Below are 18,919 nucleotides of genomic sequence, written 5' to 3'. Positions count from 1 at the left end.
ATAATAATATTTTTAACAATTTCAGTACAGAATAACCCATAATCACCCAAAAATCCGGTGTCACAAGTGCATGAGCATCAACTAAGAATGTAAAATAAAATACAGCATCTGTCCGGAAATACAAATTTGGACAGGAGAAATATAAATACTCTGAATCAGACTCTGCCGGCTGCGGGTCGTAATATGGAATGCAGCTCTTGTAAGTCCCCCCATGCATACACGTCTCTGCTCTTACCAGACCACTAGTCACATATGTACCTACACAAAAATGTGCAGTAAGTGTAGTATGAGTACGTAATCAACACTTACTAGTTGTCCAATAATATCATGTACAGTAGAGAGGTAAGTAAATGTGAGGCAGCGTAAATAAGTGAGATAAACAAGTATAGATCATGTGGTACAAATACCCCTCTTTACGAGGAACTCAAGCTCTCCATTAGAAATTCCCTCCTTAACCGGAGCGTATATTTGAATATAATGGATCTCATCAGATAGATTTTCATAACCCAAATCGAAAAAACTTACAGATACTCGGGCTTCTTGCCAAATATTACGCATGATTCCATAAGTATATGATATAGAAAATGCCGAGGTGTACGGCCCGCTCCAACATAAAATTCAAATTGTACACTACCGAGGGTCGAACGACGCGAATCATAGATACATCTATTAAACTGCCGAGGCGAACGACCCGCTCCCGTGAGAGTGTGGTACACAAATCCTGCCGAGGCGAACTACCCGATCCCATAAGAGTGAAATACATAATCCTGCCGAGGCAAACGACCCGATCCCATTAGAATAAGAAGCTTTGATGGGTCTTTGACCCCACTCACGAATAAACGTGTGAGTTGTAATTTCTTTTAACTAAAAACCTTCCAATGAAGTATATATATCACGGAAACATGCCGTAAGGGGAGTAAAGTTATTCGGTGACTAATCATGAACTCGTGAAGTCTCTACAATAGCAAGTCTAGTATCAAGTAGAAATGTAAAGCAGAGGAATTTAATAGGCGAGAAAATGCTCAAATAGTGCAGCTACATCATGATGTGAACCTAAGCCTACCTGAACAATAACATGAATGTACTTACGTACGGGATCTCGTCACCTCGCGCGTACGTAGCCCCCACGAAAAGTAGTACACATCAATATACCACACCTAGGGGTAATTTTTCCCGCATAGAGTTAGACAAGAGACTTACCTCGCTCCGAAATTCCATAACCGGCTCAAAAGCCTCTGTAACACCTCAAATCGATGCTCGTCGCTCCAAACTAATCAATTAAGATGCAACCCAATCAAAATATACTATAATACTCATAATTAATCAATTTATAACAATTTCCAACTTCGCTCGAAAAATCGATAAAGCAACCCTCGGGCCCACGTGCCTGGATTCCAAAAATTTTCGAAGACAAACACTACCCATAGCACTACGAACTCAAATATATAATTTATTCTCAATTTCATGCCCAAATTCGTGATCAAAATCCAAGAATACCAATTTTTAGGTTTTTCTTTAAAATCCCAAATTTCTACCAAATTTCCATGCTTGAATCCACATAAAAACCATGTATTTGACTCAAAATAGGTGGGAGTTACTTACCTCATAATAGATGACGAAATTCCCTCTTCAAAAGCTCCAAAAATCGCCCAACCAAAATGAAAGATGGGTGAAATGAACTCAAACCCCGCTTAAAAGCATTCTGTCCAGCCCGACTTTCGCACATGCGGCCTCTTCGTCGCATCTGCGGTCTCGCAGGTGCGGCCGAAACCTCGCACCTGCGCTTTCCCTTTGCCTAGCACGACTCCGCACCTGCGCCTTTCCTTTCGTATCTGCGCCTTCGCAGGTGCAGACATACCCTCGCACTTGCGCTCCCAGACTCTTCTCTCACTCTTGCACCTGCGACGCACCTCCGCATCTGCGACCTCGCAGGTGCGGACAACCCTTCGCACCTGCGGTCACTGCCCAGCTTCGCCCAAACCGCACCTGCGACCATTGGCTCGCACCTGCGGCCCTTTTTGCGCAGGTGCGATCACACCAGATATCAGCTGCCTCATCTTTTCTTCCAAGTCCCAAACTCGATCCGTTAATCATTCGGAATCCACCCGAGGCCCTCGGGACCTCAACCAATTATACCAACACGTCCAAAAACACATTATAAACTTAGTCGAGCCTTTAAATCACATCCAACAACATTGAAACTACGAATCACCCTCCAATTCAAACTCAATGAACTTTAGAACTTCAAACTCCTACAATTGATGCCGAAACCTACCAAATCACGTCCGATTGACCTCAAATTTTGCATACAAGTCATAATTGGCATTACAGACCTATTCCAATTTTCGGAATCAGAATCTGACCCCGATATCAAAAAGTTCACTCTTGGTCAAACTCTCCAAAAACTTCAAATTTCTAACTTTTACCAAATGACCCCGAAATGACCTACGGACCTCCAAATCCACTTCCGGACGCGCTCCCAATACCGAAATCACCATACGAAACTATTCCCAGACTCGGAATCCCAAACGGACATTGATAATACTTCAACTCACATTAATGAAATTCTTCCAAAATGCCAATTCCATAATAGGCGCCGAAACGCTCCCGGGTCATCCAAAACCCGATTCGAACATACGCCCAAGTCTAAAATCATTATACGAACCTATTGGAACCTTCAAATCCCGATTCCGAGGCCATTTATTTAAAAATCACACCTTAGTCACTCTTTCCAACTTAAAGCTTACGAAATGAGAATTTTCTTTCCAAATCAACTCCAAACTTCCCGAAATTAAATTCCGACCACGCGTACAAGTCGTAATACCTGAAGTGAAACTGCTCAGGGCCTCAAACCACTGAACGACGCGCTAGAGCTCAAAATAACCGATCGGGTCGTTACATAAAATGATTTTAACTTCATTTTGTTGTATAAATGAGGCTTTTTTTCTTCGAAGTACAAATGAAATCTACAAATGTCACATAGTAGCATTGGATCCAATAGATCGTAGCAAGACAGCCCCATGTGTGGTTAGTCCCAAAAAATATGGAGATGTTTGGCTTTTGGGGAACGTGCATTGTGTTTGGCCACTGTTTTACGTAATTTAAAAGCCATCTGCCTTTTACTAAAAAACTAAATCAATGAATTTATTAAGGAATAAACGAAAAGGAAAAAGAAAAAAGAACTGATAGATTTACTCTTTCAGATCTCGAGGGGGAACTGGGAAGCTAGGCTTATTAACCATAACAGTCGTTTTCACTTTAAAAATAATTGTTCATACGATAATTCTTACATTAATATATGATTTTGCGTGCATAGGGGAGTGAAGGAAGGAATCTATGCAAAGTGATGTTCGTATGTGGTCGGAGACTCGGACATATAATCAAATCTTAATTACTGTACTTACATAAATATACTAGGAAAACTTTGTGACACACATATATATGTTCCTACGATTATGTGAATGTTATGTTTTAGTATTATATTGATTGAAAAGTACAATGTGCACAAGCAGGCAGACAAACACACACGTATTGAACTTATTCTTTTATATCTTTTGTAGAATAACAGTTGGTTATATCTACATGTAACCCTCCTTAAATGATAGATTGGTAATTTTAGAAATAAGATATATTAGTTACTCCTTACAATTGGTACTGGTGAGTGGTGACACATTGATGTTAATTTTTTATATACTAAGAGTTAGAGGCAGACGCTTATAATTATGGCAAGAAGAGGGGTCACTGACGCCCGAAAACTTCAGCAAAAATTTTATAGATACTTGCAAATATCTTTAAGAAATAGTTAAATATTAAATAGTCCCCTTACCAATATTTATGAGTAGTGATAAATTTATATTGTATGTAATGGTGCCTCCGTCGAATTCTGAATTCGCCTCTTGTTAACGGTATATATAACTTACCCTCAATTATTAAACATATGTATGGAGGAAGAAAGAATAATTCAGTTTGCAGTAGGATCCAAGTGCATGCGGCCAAAAGTTAGCTAGTAGTTGAATTATAATTTTATTGTGAGCTTCATCATTTTACCTCGTGAAACAACAACAATAATAACAAACCAGTAGTTTTTCATTAGTGGGGTCTAAGGAGGGTAAGATGTACGCAGTCTTACCCCTACCCTGGAAGGACAGAAATGATGTTTTCGTTAAGGAGTTTATGTAATAGTTGCAACCACAAAAGAGTTTTGTTTGCCCGAAAAATCGGATAACGTTAGATTTGTATATGGTTCTAAGGATATGCGATACAATTTGATATAAATCGTGTAGAGAAATAGAAATATGTGTATTCTTAACTATGAAAATGAAAATAGTGAGCAAAAAGAATGAGTAAAACAAGCACAAGGGGATATCTTTTTTCTCTTGTGATCTTTTGTTGCAGTCCCTTTTATAGTAGAGGGATCCTACTTTATATACAATAAAAAATATGTAGTGGAGAGCCCATGATGTATTGTCTTTTCCTTGATTTTCGCCAAGATTCTCTCCCATAATGCGGTTGCAACGGCCCTAATCTGCGAGCTCGATTCTGACTTGGGGTCTCGGTATTCGGGGTGAATGTTGGTCGGTCTATGTATCTTCGATAATCTCCGCTTTGCCTCGTAGATCGATTTGGATATGGGCTCGATAATGATATCGAGCTTGTCATTGATCGGTCTTAGAGCTCGAAGTTCGGCGCCCTTACTTCGGACCTTGACCGAGCTTGTCATGCAGATATACTTTGATCGAAACATTATCGTCTCGATCAGTCTGTACGACTGACTCGAATCGGTTTTGACCGTATACAGATAGTCCCCTCGTTTCTCGGAAAAGGATGTGGCGAGAAACGATATGATTTCCCAACAGCTCGATCAGATATATACTGACGTTTTCATCGATCCCGACCATGACGTATGTGATAGCTGTCCAATCAGTTCGGTTTTACCGAGGCATTTAATGTGTCAGACGGTGGTCGGCCACCTTTGATATTGAACCATCATTGCTTCAATCTATAAATAGCCTTTCCTTCCACCATTCATCATTTTTATGTCTTCAGTCTTCCAAATTTTGCAAGTTCCTTTTCTGAGTTTTCTGCTTGTAAAGCTGTGAGTTTTACTGCAAATTCTTCCTTAGAACACCAAATACTTTCGTCCTTTGTTTACGAAATTTTAAATTGCAAAAACGTCTAAAACTGTTCCGCAAAAAGAGGCTGCTTCTTTATCTCGACCTGCTGGTGGCGAGGATGTGGAAGAGCCCCGCCCTGAGGAATTCGTTCCGGTTGGGTGTTTGACCGTAGGCGATTTTAAAATTGAAAAGCCTTCTCCGAGACCGGGTCGGTGTGAGCCGATGTCGATGTATCAATGTTCAATCACCGAAACAGTTCTCGATAAAGTCATACAAGAATGCAACTGGGATAATAAATTCGTAGTAATCCCATCGCCCGATGAATCAATTACTACCTACGTCGAAGGGTTCTTAAGTGTTTATACTTATCTTTTCACGTTGGGACCCTTAGACCCTGTCATCATTGCCTTTTGTAAGAGGTACGATGTGACCCTCGGCCAAATCCACCCTTCATTTTGGAGGATAGTGATTCTTCTTCGATTTTTCTCGAGCAAGGTCGAGGGGCGTATCTTCACCCTCGATCATCTTATGCGTCTTTACAGTCCCCGACTTTATCGAGGAGGGCTGATCAAGCTTGCTCGCCGAGCAACCAAAGCACCATTCTCGAGCATAGACGAGACCCGGGATCGGGGTTGGATGGGCCGTTTTGTTCGAATCAGAACCTCGGATCTGATCCATGCCGATGACTTGCCATTTCCCGAGAAATGGAATATGAGCCGTGAGTAAACGTTTCTCTTTGCACATTTTGATCGAAAAGATGAAAGAGCCTCAGCATCGGTTAGATTTGGCCAGTTTAGATAAAGCAGATTTGGCCAAAGAACTCGAAGTTTCCAGATCTGAAGTGGTCGAGGCCAACAAAAGAGCCGATGCCAAAGTGGCTCAGTTCAGGATCGATGTCGAGGTTAATCAAGCCAAAGCCGGGAGCATGGTCGAACATGCAAAGTGGCAGGCTCGGAGAGAAGCTCTCGAGGAGGTCAGAGCTCAAGGCTTCGATGTTGGGGCCGAGATTGAAGTCTTCAGGGCGGAGGAGAACAAAGCTCGGAGGTTGGCCTTTCCTGAGGAGGACTCCGATGACTCGGGGGAGTCTGAAGACGAGGACGATGCCGAGAATACGGCCTCCGATAAAGATTGAGTCATTTAGGGCCTTAGGTCGACCGCTGCATTCTTTTGATACCGCTTTCGGCTTTTGTATAAAGAACTTCCCTTTGGAAGAGTAGCCGCCTCTGTACAAAAAAATTGTAAATATAAATCTTTCTTCTTTTTGAAGAAAAATAGCCTTTCAAATTGAATAGATAGTTTGAATTTAAATCTCTGTTGCCTTCGGGCCTTGTGGGTAGTCCCCTTCGCTTTATCGAGCTTGAACATCCTTCAGCTTAAATAGTCAAGTGTTCGTTTTAATTCAAAGAAATGAGTAGTTTTGCTCGAAATCGAAATAAAAGTATCCCGCAGGCTTAGTAATAGAATAAATGATTCGAACTCGATGCAATGCAGCCCGTAGGCGTAATGGTCGAAGTAGCCCGTAGGCTTAGTGGTCGAGTGAATGATTCGAACTCAAAATAAAGTAGCCCGTAGGCGTAATGGTCGAGTGAGTGCTTGCTCGAACTCAAAATAAAAGTAGCCCATAGGCTTCGTAGCCGAGTGAATGATTCGAACTCGAAATAATGTAGCCCGTAGGCATAATGGTCGAGTGAGTGCTTGCTCGAACTCGAAATAAAAGTAGCCCGTAGGCTTTAGTAGTCGAATGAATGATTCGAACTCGAAATAAAGTAGCTCGTAGACGTAATGGTCGAGTGAGTGCTTGCTCGAACTCGAAATAAAAGTAGCCCGTAGGCTTCGTAGTCGAGTGAATGATTCGAACTCGAAATAATGTAGTCCGTAGGCGTAATGGTCGAGTGAGTGCTTGCTCGAACTCGAAAGAAAGTAGCCCGTAGGCTTTAGTAGTCGAGTGAATGATTCGAACTCGAAATAAAGTAGCCCGTAGGCGTAATAGTCAAAGTAGCCCGTAGGCATAATAGTCAAAGTATCCCGTAGGCTTAGTTATCGAGTGAATGATTCGAACTCGAAATAAAGTAGCCCGTAGGCGTAATAGTCAAGTGAGTGCTTACTCAAACTCGAAATAAAAGTAGCCCGTAGGCTATGTAGTCGAGTGAATGATTCGAACTCGAAATAATGTAGCCCGTAGGCATAATGGTCGAGGGAGCGCTTGCTCGAACTCGATCCTGTTTGCATAATAAATCTTGAACATAGAATATTGGTAAAGAAGAGGTCTTTCTTTGCAAGTCATTATACATGGGTTCATGTTTTGCGTCAGGGCTCGGGCCAACTATACAAGCATGGTTCGTTTTGACCATTTGGCTCTTACAACGTTTCCTGTTGAGACACTGTTTGTCATGAAATAACGAAGTAACTTCTTTTGCACCGAACTTGATAATCGTCACAGATGCGTTCAATGATAAAGCTCCTTAGTATACGAGGTTGATTTTAAAGAGGCCTCGGATACTCAACAGTAGTATCGTTTTCGCTATATGGCTGGTATCGATCTCTGGTCGACTTTTGCTTTTTCGTAACGTACCTAGAAATCAACTGGTCATCTTCGACTCTTATTTTGGATTGATATCGATTGTGCACATCGGTCCAAGTAATAGCTGGGTACTCGATCAGATTTTGCTTCAGCCGTCGTGAAGCCATCGAGCTCCGCTCGTTTAGACCTTGAGTGAAAGCTTGAACAACCCAATCGTCTGTGACTGGTGGCAGATCCATTCGTTCTATTTGAAAACGAGCTTCGAACTCCCTTAGCATCTCGTTATCCTTTTGTATTACCTTGAATAGGTCCGACTTTCTGGTTTCGACATTTATGGCTCCGGCATGTGCTTTTATGAAGCAATCTGCAAGCATAGCAAAAGAATAAATAGAGTTAGATGGTAAATTATGATACCATACCATTGCCCTTGATGGCACACGTGTAAGAAGTAATGTGCTCGTTAGGGTCGGTCGTTCCATTATATTTGGGTATTTCGGGCATACAGAATTGTTTGGGGATTGGTTTTGGAGCTGCACTCGAGGGAAAAGGCTTTTGAATGAATTTCTTCGAATCTAGCCCTTTTATCATTGGTGGAGCTCCCGGGATCTGATCGATCCTGGAATTATATGTTTCAACTTTTTTATCGTTGGCTTCGACTCGTTTTGTGAGTTCCTCGAGCAATTTAGTAATTTCGGGAGTAGTCCCCGATTCTGGCTCATTTGACTTCACTATGGCTGGTTCCGTTCTGTGGGTAATTTCTCGAATCGGATTGGGCTCCGGCCTGCTTTGTTCCTGAGTTTGGCTCTGCAATTGAGCTATCGCTATTTGCTGGGCTTGCAACATCTCGAAGATCATCTGTAAGCTGACTCTGATCTCCTCCGCGTTATGGGTGTCTCGAGCTACGGATCGAGTACCGCCCTGAATATTATTTTCCGGTTCGGAGCGTTGGTTCGCCTCAAGAGCCACTTGTGAATTGACATCTAGCGGTACTTCGACTCGAGCTTCGGTGACATCGTTAATTCGCCTTCCGTCCTTGGGTGTCAAGTCGTTGATTTCATCTTGAAGGACGGCTTCATGGTCGATAGGCAAAGACATCAATCGAGGGTTTGCCATTGTTGATATGGAGTTGTAAACTGGTGTGTATTGCAGATTTGTATCAAACAACCACTGTTACCCTTAGCCCCAAGATGGGCGCCAAACTGTTTACCCAAAAAATCAGATAACGTTAGATTTGTGTATGGTTCTAAGGATATGCGATACAATTTGATATAAATCATGTAGAGAAATAGAAATATGTGTATTCTTGACTATGAGAATGAAAATAGTGAGCAAAAAGAATGAGTAAAACAAGCACAAGGGGATATCTTTTTTCTCTCGTGATCTTTTGTTGCAGTCCCTCTTATAGTAGAGGGATCCTATTTTATATACAATAAAAAATATGTAGTGGAGAGCCCATGATGTATTGTCTTTTTCTCGATTTCCGCCAAGATTCTCTCCCATAGTGCGGTTGCAACGGCCCTAATCTGCGAGCTCGATTCTGACTTGGGGTCTCGGTATTCGGGGTGAATGTTGGTCGGTCCATGCATCTTCGATAATCTCCGCTTTGCCTCGTAGTTCGATTTGGATATGGGCTCAATAATGATATCGAGCTTGTCATTGATCGGTCTTAGAGCTCGAAGTTCGGCGCCCTTACTTTGGACCTTGACCGAGCTTGTCATGCAGATATCCTTTGATCGAAACATTATCGTCTCGATCAGTCCGTACGACTGACTCGAATCGGTTTTGACCGTATATAAGTTTGAAGAATTGAATTGCAAGTTATTCGTTCAGTTTAGACTTGCAATACAATATTCCTTCAAAAATTTCAAACTGTTTTATCAATGTATATTAGAGTACATTTCTTAAAGGCCATGTTGGGGAATATAGTAGAATGTTTTCCTTTTTTTTTTTTGTTTTTCATCTGGTGCCTGATATCTGCTTCGAGCTCGACTAAATTCAAATCCACTCTCTTTCTTAAAGCTACGACTATACAAATCAAAACATGTTTGACGAAGTAGGCAAGGGCGGCCTAAGGGTAAGGTAAATGAAGCCATTGCCTTAGGCCCCCAAAATATTAAGGGCCCCAATTTTAAGTACTATATGTCACATATATTTTATGTAATTATTATAATAAAATATTATAAAAAATTTAATTAAAATTATATGGTTGAGTGACAAATAAGTAACAAATAACGATAACTTTCTTTCTCATTTAATTAAATGATGTATTTACGTTCGTTATCAAATCTAATTTTTTCTCCTCTATGTACACACATGTTCTTTTTAATGTTTATAATGATTTCACTTCCTAATTTTAACTCAGTTTCTCTGAATTGACTATTTCTTTTCACTATATTTTATTGGTCCATTAGAATATATGCAACTTTTTTTGTTCATCTTGTTAAGAGAAATCCCCAAATGCAATTGGCGCAAGGTTCGAAAGTCGACAGATTAATTATTTTTGTGCGCCCTCTACCTTCTTCCATTTAATTAATATTATATTTTCATTGACATAGTTTCAAACTGTGACGTGCACCTAAGTTGCACATCACGGTTGTATACTTACCACTGAGCCAAAGTTCTAGGAATTTGCTATGTATCTCATTATTATATAAATTTTACAAAAGAAACTTAAGGCCCTCTTAATATGTTTTGGTTTTAGATCACAAAATCCGTTGAGCCGCCCCGGAAATGGGACGCAACAAAAGATCTTAAATAAAAAAAATTCAACAACAACAAAAATATTGGAGGCTAGTCGTATGAAGTTGTCACGTCTAGAAAAAGAATAAAAAGATTGAAAAGGGTGCATTAAATTAGTACTGCTAGAATTTTTTGAACGAGCTACGGGTCATATCGTATAAGATTAGGGTTGTTGCTAAATCGAATTCAATCATGCAAGAATAAAACACAAATTATTTGATGTCACAATTATTTTATTTCAAATATGGTATAATTCTGCGGTTAGAAAAATAGAAGAATTTGCCAACCAGGATGACAGAAAAAGCGAGTGCTGACAAATTTAACAGAAGATGTTATTTTCAAAAGAGCAATCATAAAAATGAAATGGTAGTCTGAAAATGATAGCTAACAAATTTGTTTCTTTAATTGATTATTGCTTCCTTGTAAAAATATGTACTCTATATGAAATTAAAGTTTCTTCACATGCATGATCCTCTCGTATTCCAACTTTATACTTGTAAATAATACTAATAAAGATCTAATTTTAAGACATTTTACGCAATTTTTCCAAATTACCAAGTAACCGCATCGGGATGAAAAGAGTATACAAAACTCTATAAGAATGTGCTATCTTTACTGTCAATATAAAAAATTAGTCTGTTTTATTGCATATGATACTCTTTTAAAAAAAATACTTGGCCTAAGAAGATTGGCAATATTTCGTACTTAAAACTTCTTTAATTTTTTACATTTCAACGTTTGTCCTAATGACATGCTCTTGTAATAGGAATAAAACAATCAATCAGAATGAAGAAAAACATAAAAATAGCCTTTTATTGTTTATTCATCAGGAAATTGAAATCTACTAGTTCGATTAATTCTAATTCACATTATATAAGGCCTATTAAAACAAAATTGTTTCTTACTAAGAGTTTCTCTACTCGAGAGCTCGAATCGGAGACCGAATTAAGTTTTTAGATTTGCTTTATAAAAACTAAGCACCTATGTGTAAGAAATATTCTGCTCTAACATTTTGTGTGCTCACTTATATAGTATTATATATCATTCCTCTAAGTTCAAAATAAGTGACTTTAAGATTTTGAAATACTCATTAAGACATCATTTAATTGTATTAAGTATAAAAAATGTTTGACTAAATAACTCATTATATTATCTCAAATAATTAATGTCTTCCTAATCTTGTACTAAAAGGATACTTAATTTGAATCGGATTGATTTAATTAAGAATTATAAAACGAAGAACAAAATTATAGTATCAAGATGAGACGTACAGAAAATCACAGCTGGAACCCCACACGCTCAGTCTACTGTAACACACATGACTCGAAGAGTATCATACAAAAAATAGATTCACGGACTACCCCTTGGGAATTGCAAATAGAACAGAACTGGTCCCCATATATTTTTAACCAGACACAAGTGGGTCTAAAAAGGATTAATTATTTTGTAATCATTTTATTCCTCATCTCTGAAGATTATTTATCAAAAGACTAATGTAAAGGTCTCAACCTTTCCTACTTTCACTTTCTCAGTTACAATTCCAATAAAATATTTAAGAGTAATTTCTTCGCAGAGTTGTCAAAAAGTTTTTTCAAACAAAGAAGTTAAATAGATAAAGTGTGACATTGATTGAGGTATCTGGTGGCAGTAACGTATCAATCTCTCTTGTCACACTTTAATTTAGCTGCTGTTCTATGCTCTTAAATTACTATAACATTATTATTGGTAATTGGAATTTAGCTCGAAAAACTACAAATGGCACACAGCTCTACACATTCTGGTTACAAGCAGCATAAAGCCAATACATATATACATACACATATATATACAATGCGGCAATTGGCAAAATATAGTATGTACTGCTAGCTTAAGTCTATGTACTAATAGTGTAAAAATTACTTATAAAATCACATCATTTACTATAAGGTAATTATAGGTAATCTGTAATAAAGAATTACTGTAATAGTAATTTGATAAAAATAATAGTTAATCTGCTATAATAAGTTTACTACATTAATACCGTACTCTTTCGGTCCCAATTTATTTAAATGGCGAAGTTCGAATTTTAAGAGTCAGATGTGTTTCTTTGACTACGATTTTTTTATTTGTCTTTTAAATATTTCAATTTATTAATTATTGTAACTTAAAATACCTTTTACGTGATTTTTAAATATATAAATTTTATTTCAAAAAATTTAAAAATTCTATGTCCAAGTCACGATTGCAGTTAAAAAATTTAACTATCGAAATTCGTACCCATCGTAAGTTGAGAGAGAGGGAGTAACAATTTTATAATGTCAATGTAAATAATACATTTAAGCTTAGAATAAAAAATTATACTTAGATTAGGGGGGATATAGGTGGGCCAGCTGCTAAATCTATGGCTGACCGACTTCGAAAAATAAGAGGTAGAGATAAAGTTGAAAGGTCGTAGAAGAGGAAGCTGGAAATTGAGAGAGAGTGTTTAAAATAAGAGAGGAAATATTCTCCTTAGCTTTCAAGCTCTTTTTTGGGTGTTTTCTTTTGAAATCAAACAAACTTTGCTAACCTCTAGCTCCCAAAGTTGAAGTGATTATTGTATTTTTTTTCTTGATGTTTTAAGTTTTAAACTTTGTGTGTTTCTGTTTGTGCTGTTGTTTGCTACTCATAAGGTTTCTTGTTAGTTTGTTCTTTTGACACAATCTGTGAAACTTCTGAGATTTTGAATACCACCAAGATTTTCTTATCTGTTTGTCTTTGGAAAAAAAACACTTGGTTTCTTTAGCTTTGTTTTCTAGCTACCAAAAACCAAACCCCATTGACAAAATGATGTCTGGAGATGTTTTTTCATTTCCTTCTTCTGTTAAAGCAGTACTTCCTCATCATGAACTTCAAACAAACCCTAACCCTAAACCTAATCCAGCTTCTTCCAAGAGAAGAAGAAATCTTCCTGGAACACCAGGTATATTATTATTTAGCTTCAAATTACTTGATTTCCTATAGTTTCACTTGAACCTACAGTTTTTTATTTGGAAGAATATATGTGTGTGTGAAAGATCTTTTCCTTGAGCCTAGTCTATAGTAAACAACATCTCTACCCTCAAAGTAGGGATAAGGTCCGCGAACATACTAATCTCCCCAAACCCCACTTATGGATTATAGTGGATTTGTTGTTGTGTGTAAAGATCTTGAAAAGTAGCATAGATATCATGTTCTGAATCCATATCTTCTAAGAACTCAGAACTTGAACCAATAAAGCTTAAATCTTGGATTTGTCAATCCTTGCATGTACATCTTCTTTTTTAGATTTTATGCTTTGGTTTATTAGAGTTTTATTTTCTTGATAGATCCAGATGCAGAAGTTATTGCTCTTTCACCAAAGTCACTCATGGCTACAAACAGATTCTTATGTGAAATCTGCAACAAAGGTTTTCAAAGGGACCAAAATTTGCAACTTCACAGAAGAGGACACAATCTACCATGGAAGCTAAAGCAAAGGAATAAAGATGAAATTGTGAAGAAGAAAGTGTATATATGTCCAGAAAAGACTTGTATTCACCACGATGCATCACGTGCACTTGGAGATCTCACTGGAATAAAGAAACATTTCAGTAGAAAACATGGAGAGAAGAAATGGAAGTGTGAGAAATGTTCAAAGAAGTATGCAGTTCAATCAGATTGGAAAGCTCATAGTAAAACTTGTGGTACTAGAGAGTACAAATGCGACTGTGGCACACTCTTTTCCAGGTATTTAATTTATGTAACATGTTTTTTGTTGGGGAATATTTGTTCCAAGTAAACTAAATGCTCATCTATTAATTGAAATAAAATAAATGGTCATCCATCCATGCATAATACTCCATTATTATTTGCAAATACTGAATGGCTATTGGTATTTGCAAATACTGAGTATTAATTAGTAGTTCAAATACTGGTGAGAATTTTCAAAACAAGAATAGCAAATTACTTCAAAAAATTAAAAAAACATATATACTGGCTAGGAGCATTTCAAGTGAAATATGATTTTCGATGGATCACAAAAATTTCAAATTTTTTTTTTTTTTTTTGGGTGAAATTCATATCCAAACACAACTTCAAAATCCAAATTCGCTTTTAATATTCCGACTTTCAACTTCAAATACTTTTTTTTTCAACTTCAACCAATTATTTTCCAAAAATGCGCCCGCTTAATTGTTGGATACCATGTGTTTTGAAAGCTTATTGTTTTTTACTAATTCTTCTTGCAGAAAAGATAGTTTTATCACACACAGAGCTTTTTGTGATGCTTTAGCTGAGGAGAGTTCAAGAATCACTTCAGTTGGGGCTAACAATATGAACTTCCCAAATACTAATGACACCCTTTTGAACCAGCAATCCAGTTTACATGGAATTTCCCAAATTGGGACATTTTATAGACCAGATTTTGCTAGTATGGCAACTGGGAATTCTCTTCATCAGCAGCAGCAGAAACCAAGATTATCACTTTGGTTAGATCAAGCTAATAATCCTCTTCAAACATCTGCAAATTCAAATATTTTCGAGTCAACTACCACAAGCGGATTTGTAGATATGATACAAATGCCTTCTTCAAATGTCTTTGGATCATCTTCAACAGCTGCAAACTTTTCACTATCTTCATCACAAGGCACTTCAATGGCTGAAACCTTAAGTTCTTTGTATTCTGATAGTCAAAATAACCATTTAACCAAATCTTCAACGCCAATGTCAGCCACTGCACTTCTACAAAAAGCTGCTCAAATGGGTTCTACAAAAAGCAACCAAAGTACTTTCTTTAGCAACAGTTTCAACTTAATGAGCTCTTCTTCTTCTTCTCCATCAAATACACCAACCTTTAGCAGTTTGCATAGTAGTGAAACAACAGACCAAAAATTCCCCAAAATATCCGAAGATTACACAGTATCCTTGGGAGAGGACAATGGCGGGCTCATTGGGTGTACAAATTTTAGTTCGTCGGCAAATACTAAGGCAATAAACCTGGATCAGGCAATTATGCAAACAGTTGGCATGCAAACTCCAACAGTTTCGATGAGCTTACAACAGGGAATTAATAATTGTCTAACGAGAGATTTCTTAGGTATAAGAAATGAGCCATTTTTGTCACAAGAGATGGCTAAGTTTGCTTCGTTGAGTTCAGCTATGGGGTTGAGCCATTACAGTAGCAGTCATTAGCAATGGCAGTCTTTTTCAGTTTTCACTTCTCTTTCAGAATGCAATACTGTAAAATGCCACCTTATCTTCGAGCTGGCCAGCCTCAGCCTATTGGCTATATTTCCTTTCATTTTCGCACAAATTTGGATGCATTATTTTCCCTTTGAAAAGAAAAAACAAAACCCCGTATTTATTATTTGCAAACCTGACAAGAGATTATGGTATATACACACCATATCCATTATCAGACCGTCTCAGAACTTACATATTCACAGTGTAAAACCAAATTGACTTTTTTTAGTTAAAACAAACCAAATCAATTATGGTCCGATTTTTTTTTTCAATACCAAACCAAATCATCGAATTTTTTTCTCCGATTTGACTCGAATTATCGGTTTGATGCGGTTTATCGATTTTGTTTGTACACCCCTAATTGTTAATATAGCTTAAATGGTTTTAACAGAGTTTTTATCTTACTTTTCAAATTATCACCCGATATAATTGTACTTTAAATAATTTTATAGTATTGAAATTGTTTATACCGCCAGCAACACTACTACCTATATAACCTCATAAGTTATTGTAGTAAGTACGTAATAGAAGGTTGTTGAAGTTTTAGAAATACAAATTTCTTTTAGTAATACCATGTACATCTTCTGTGTGGTTTGCAGGCTATTATATAATGGAGGGTTTATCCAGTGTGCACAGAGTGCTTACACGAAGGGTAGATGCTGTGGTAGAGACTGTAACGGCTGCGGGTTTTCGTGAGTACCCAAAAATTTTATTTTTGTATGCTGAATGGAAACAAAAGGAAAATCAAGGGACCTTGAGTTCTTCTTAATGGGACCAAGGGACCTTCAGACGTGACCTTAACTTAAATCCTTAAACAAAAAACTGAATAAAATCTTAATGGCTAACACTTAAGTCAAATATCTTGGCTAAGAATAAAGAAAAGAAAATTCCCAATTTTGGTCCTAAGTTATTCGTAATTCTAATTTCAGATCTCGAGATATTCCTCCAAATTTATTAAGTTACTTAAAACAGTTTTGGCCTCTCCATAAAGCTTTCATGAACCTAATATATTTATAATTGGATCATTTATTTGCTCAACTTTTACAGGTAAAAAGAAGTTTTGTACTGTTACTCCTTATTTTTAAGTTTGGATCTTAAATTAGTTTTTAAGAGAAAGGATAAAGTACATATGTACGATAATTTATATAGCAAAATATGTTTGATTAGATATCAGAAGGATGGAAATTAAGCGTCCTATAATTAAAGGGACCATAATTTTATAATCTAAAATTTGCACTAATTTCAATATTTGTGGGGTCTTGGAAATTCGACTACGACCGTTTGGGGGGGCGAAGGATACAATAACTAAAGGGGTGCTATGCATGTTTGTGTTTTCTATGTGTTGGTGTTACTATTTAATTATTATATTATCAAGTCTGTGACCTGATTAATTTTTCTTTATTTTATATTTTCTTCAGTTTCTATAATCCAATTGTTTATTTTTTACTCCTATATCACACTCCTTTTGTAACATATACTGTTTGGCATTTTCTTTAGAATAAATATGGCACGGAAAACTACGAGAAAGTGTGGACTAGTGTCAAAGTAACCAGGTCAGTTAGTCAACGTTGGTTGGCTTTGCAGAATCTTTTGAGAGTGATATGATTTTTTAATATATAATACTATCATCATGATTTTCGAAACTTGTTAACATGACTGATTTGAATTCATATTAGACAGGTTCATTAAGAGAGTAGATATAGATACCAAGTTCGGCTTCATAAGCAGTGACAGTTGTACTATAAAAATTCTTTTTTACTATGGCTCTGATAGGGTCCCTTAGCCAAGTTATTGTCTATGAATAGCCCCTCATTTTTCAACAGGCACACGATCACCGTCATGTCTTCTTCAACTGCTTGGGAGAAAACGGTTTCATATTTTATTTAACTTTCTAATAAGGGCTCTTTTCACCCTTCCCTTGCGGTGCTACTTTAAAGATAATGCCAACCCCGCTATCTACTCTAGCTACATAGAAAAATGGCGCCCCCAGAGAAAGGTTGCAGTCCAGATGGCGGCAGCGGCTGCTGCCTACGCTAGGATGCATATGGACCCCATTATCCGTAATAATAAGTCTGACTATATCGACACCGACTCTCGAGATGATTATGAGAAACTCATTTACGCCTTTGAATGAGAGTTGAGATATGGGGCCAAACCCTCTTCTCTCTTTCGCCCATCTACCTTGGCTGCTTTCCGGAGCGCACTAACAAAAAATCTGAGATAATTCTTAGTTGTTGTGTAAGTTAGTGTCTTAAAGAAAGTAAGTGCTTGTTGCTCCTGTTCTTATAGTTAGATAAGGCCTTCATACTCTTACTAAAGTACACTTAAGACTCAACCAATCTTGAAAGTTTCGTGGACAACTGACATACCTTGAATCTAGCCTGAAAAAAACGTCGAAGGGGTCGGATCACCCTGGGTTACTGAAGAGTTTTTACCGCTTTCTCTTCTCTCCAGCATTCTTGGACTGATCATTTTGCTGCAACAAAGCAGTGTTAGAAGGAAGGCAAAAGGTGACTGGTGCTTTGTTTAGGGACGGGAGCCACTCACTATCGGTTATCATGAATATTTAGCCTTGCAAGGTGGTAATTCACACGGAATTTCACGTACTTCATGCTACTTAGGTTAAAGCGTAAGCCAATGATACTTTCGATTACAAGAGTTTCACCATCTAGGGTGCAGCACTATCAAAAATTTCTCTAATCCAAAAATTCCAATATGTGACCTCTGATTATAAGGTGGAGGATTTTCAATCTTCCATCACATATTTGATTAGCCTTTTAGCTCATGTGACTGCCTCGCAACCTATAAGTTTTGTGAATGAAAAATATTTGTCAGGAGCATCTTCAATATACTACTCCAATACGACAAGAAATGCGAGTTCTCTTATTTATCAAGCAAACACTAAACATTATTAATCAACTTTTTATATTGTCCTTATAAAATAAAATCATAAACTAGTGCTTCAAACTAAAAGAAATTCTACCCCAAAAAAATACAAGGATAAAGCAATCATGAGTTGACTTCTTTCATACTACGAACTTTTAGTTGCCACCTTGGATTGGGACTAAGGCAGAATGTTATTTATCCAATAAAAATACTTGAAAACTGTAGTCCTTTTTCCATGTATCAAGTTTACGACAAAGAAAATCTAGGAAACAGAGAACTTTACAAATCCTTATTCAATTTTTTTACCGTCATTAGTGTGTAAAGTGATGGCAAGAAAGATGTCTGCTCAAGTAGGACGGTAATTTTGTCCCAACATTCAAATTAGAGTACTAATATTACATCTAGACCCATTTCCATGGAACAGTATTTGACTTTTTAA

General features: G+C 37.4%; 1 protein-coding gene across 1 annotated transcript; it reads left to right on the top strand.

Moving 5' to 3' along the window:
* Positions 1-12,795: 12,795 nt before the first annotated feature.
* On the top strand, positions 12,796-15,652 carry LOC104105705 (zinc finger protein JACKDAW-like). Its single transcript, XM_009614076.4, has 3 exons — positions 12,796-13,315; positions 13,701-14,100; positions 14,601-15,652. The coding sequence occupies exons 1-3, from the start codon at positions 13,180-13,182 to the stop codon at positions 15,541-15,543; spliced, it is 1,479 nt and encodes a 492-aa protein (XP_009612371.1). The 5' UTR covers positions 12,796-13,179; the 3' UTR covers positions 15,544-15,652.
* Positions 15,653-18,919: the final 3,267 nt, after the last annotated feature.

Source organism: Nicotiana tomentosiformis, chromosome 2 (assembly GCF_000390325.3).
Source record: "Nicotiana tomentosiformis chromosome 2, ASM39032v3, whole genome shotgun sequence".
Taxonomy (NCBI): Eukaryota; Viridiplantae; Streptophyta; class Magnoliopsida; order Solanales; family Solanaceae; genus Nicotiana; species Nicotiana tomentosiformis.
The sequence above is the reverse complement of the archived record's forward strand: the minus strand, read 5'-3'. Positions and strand labels throughout refer to the sequence as shown.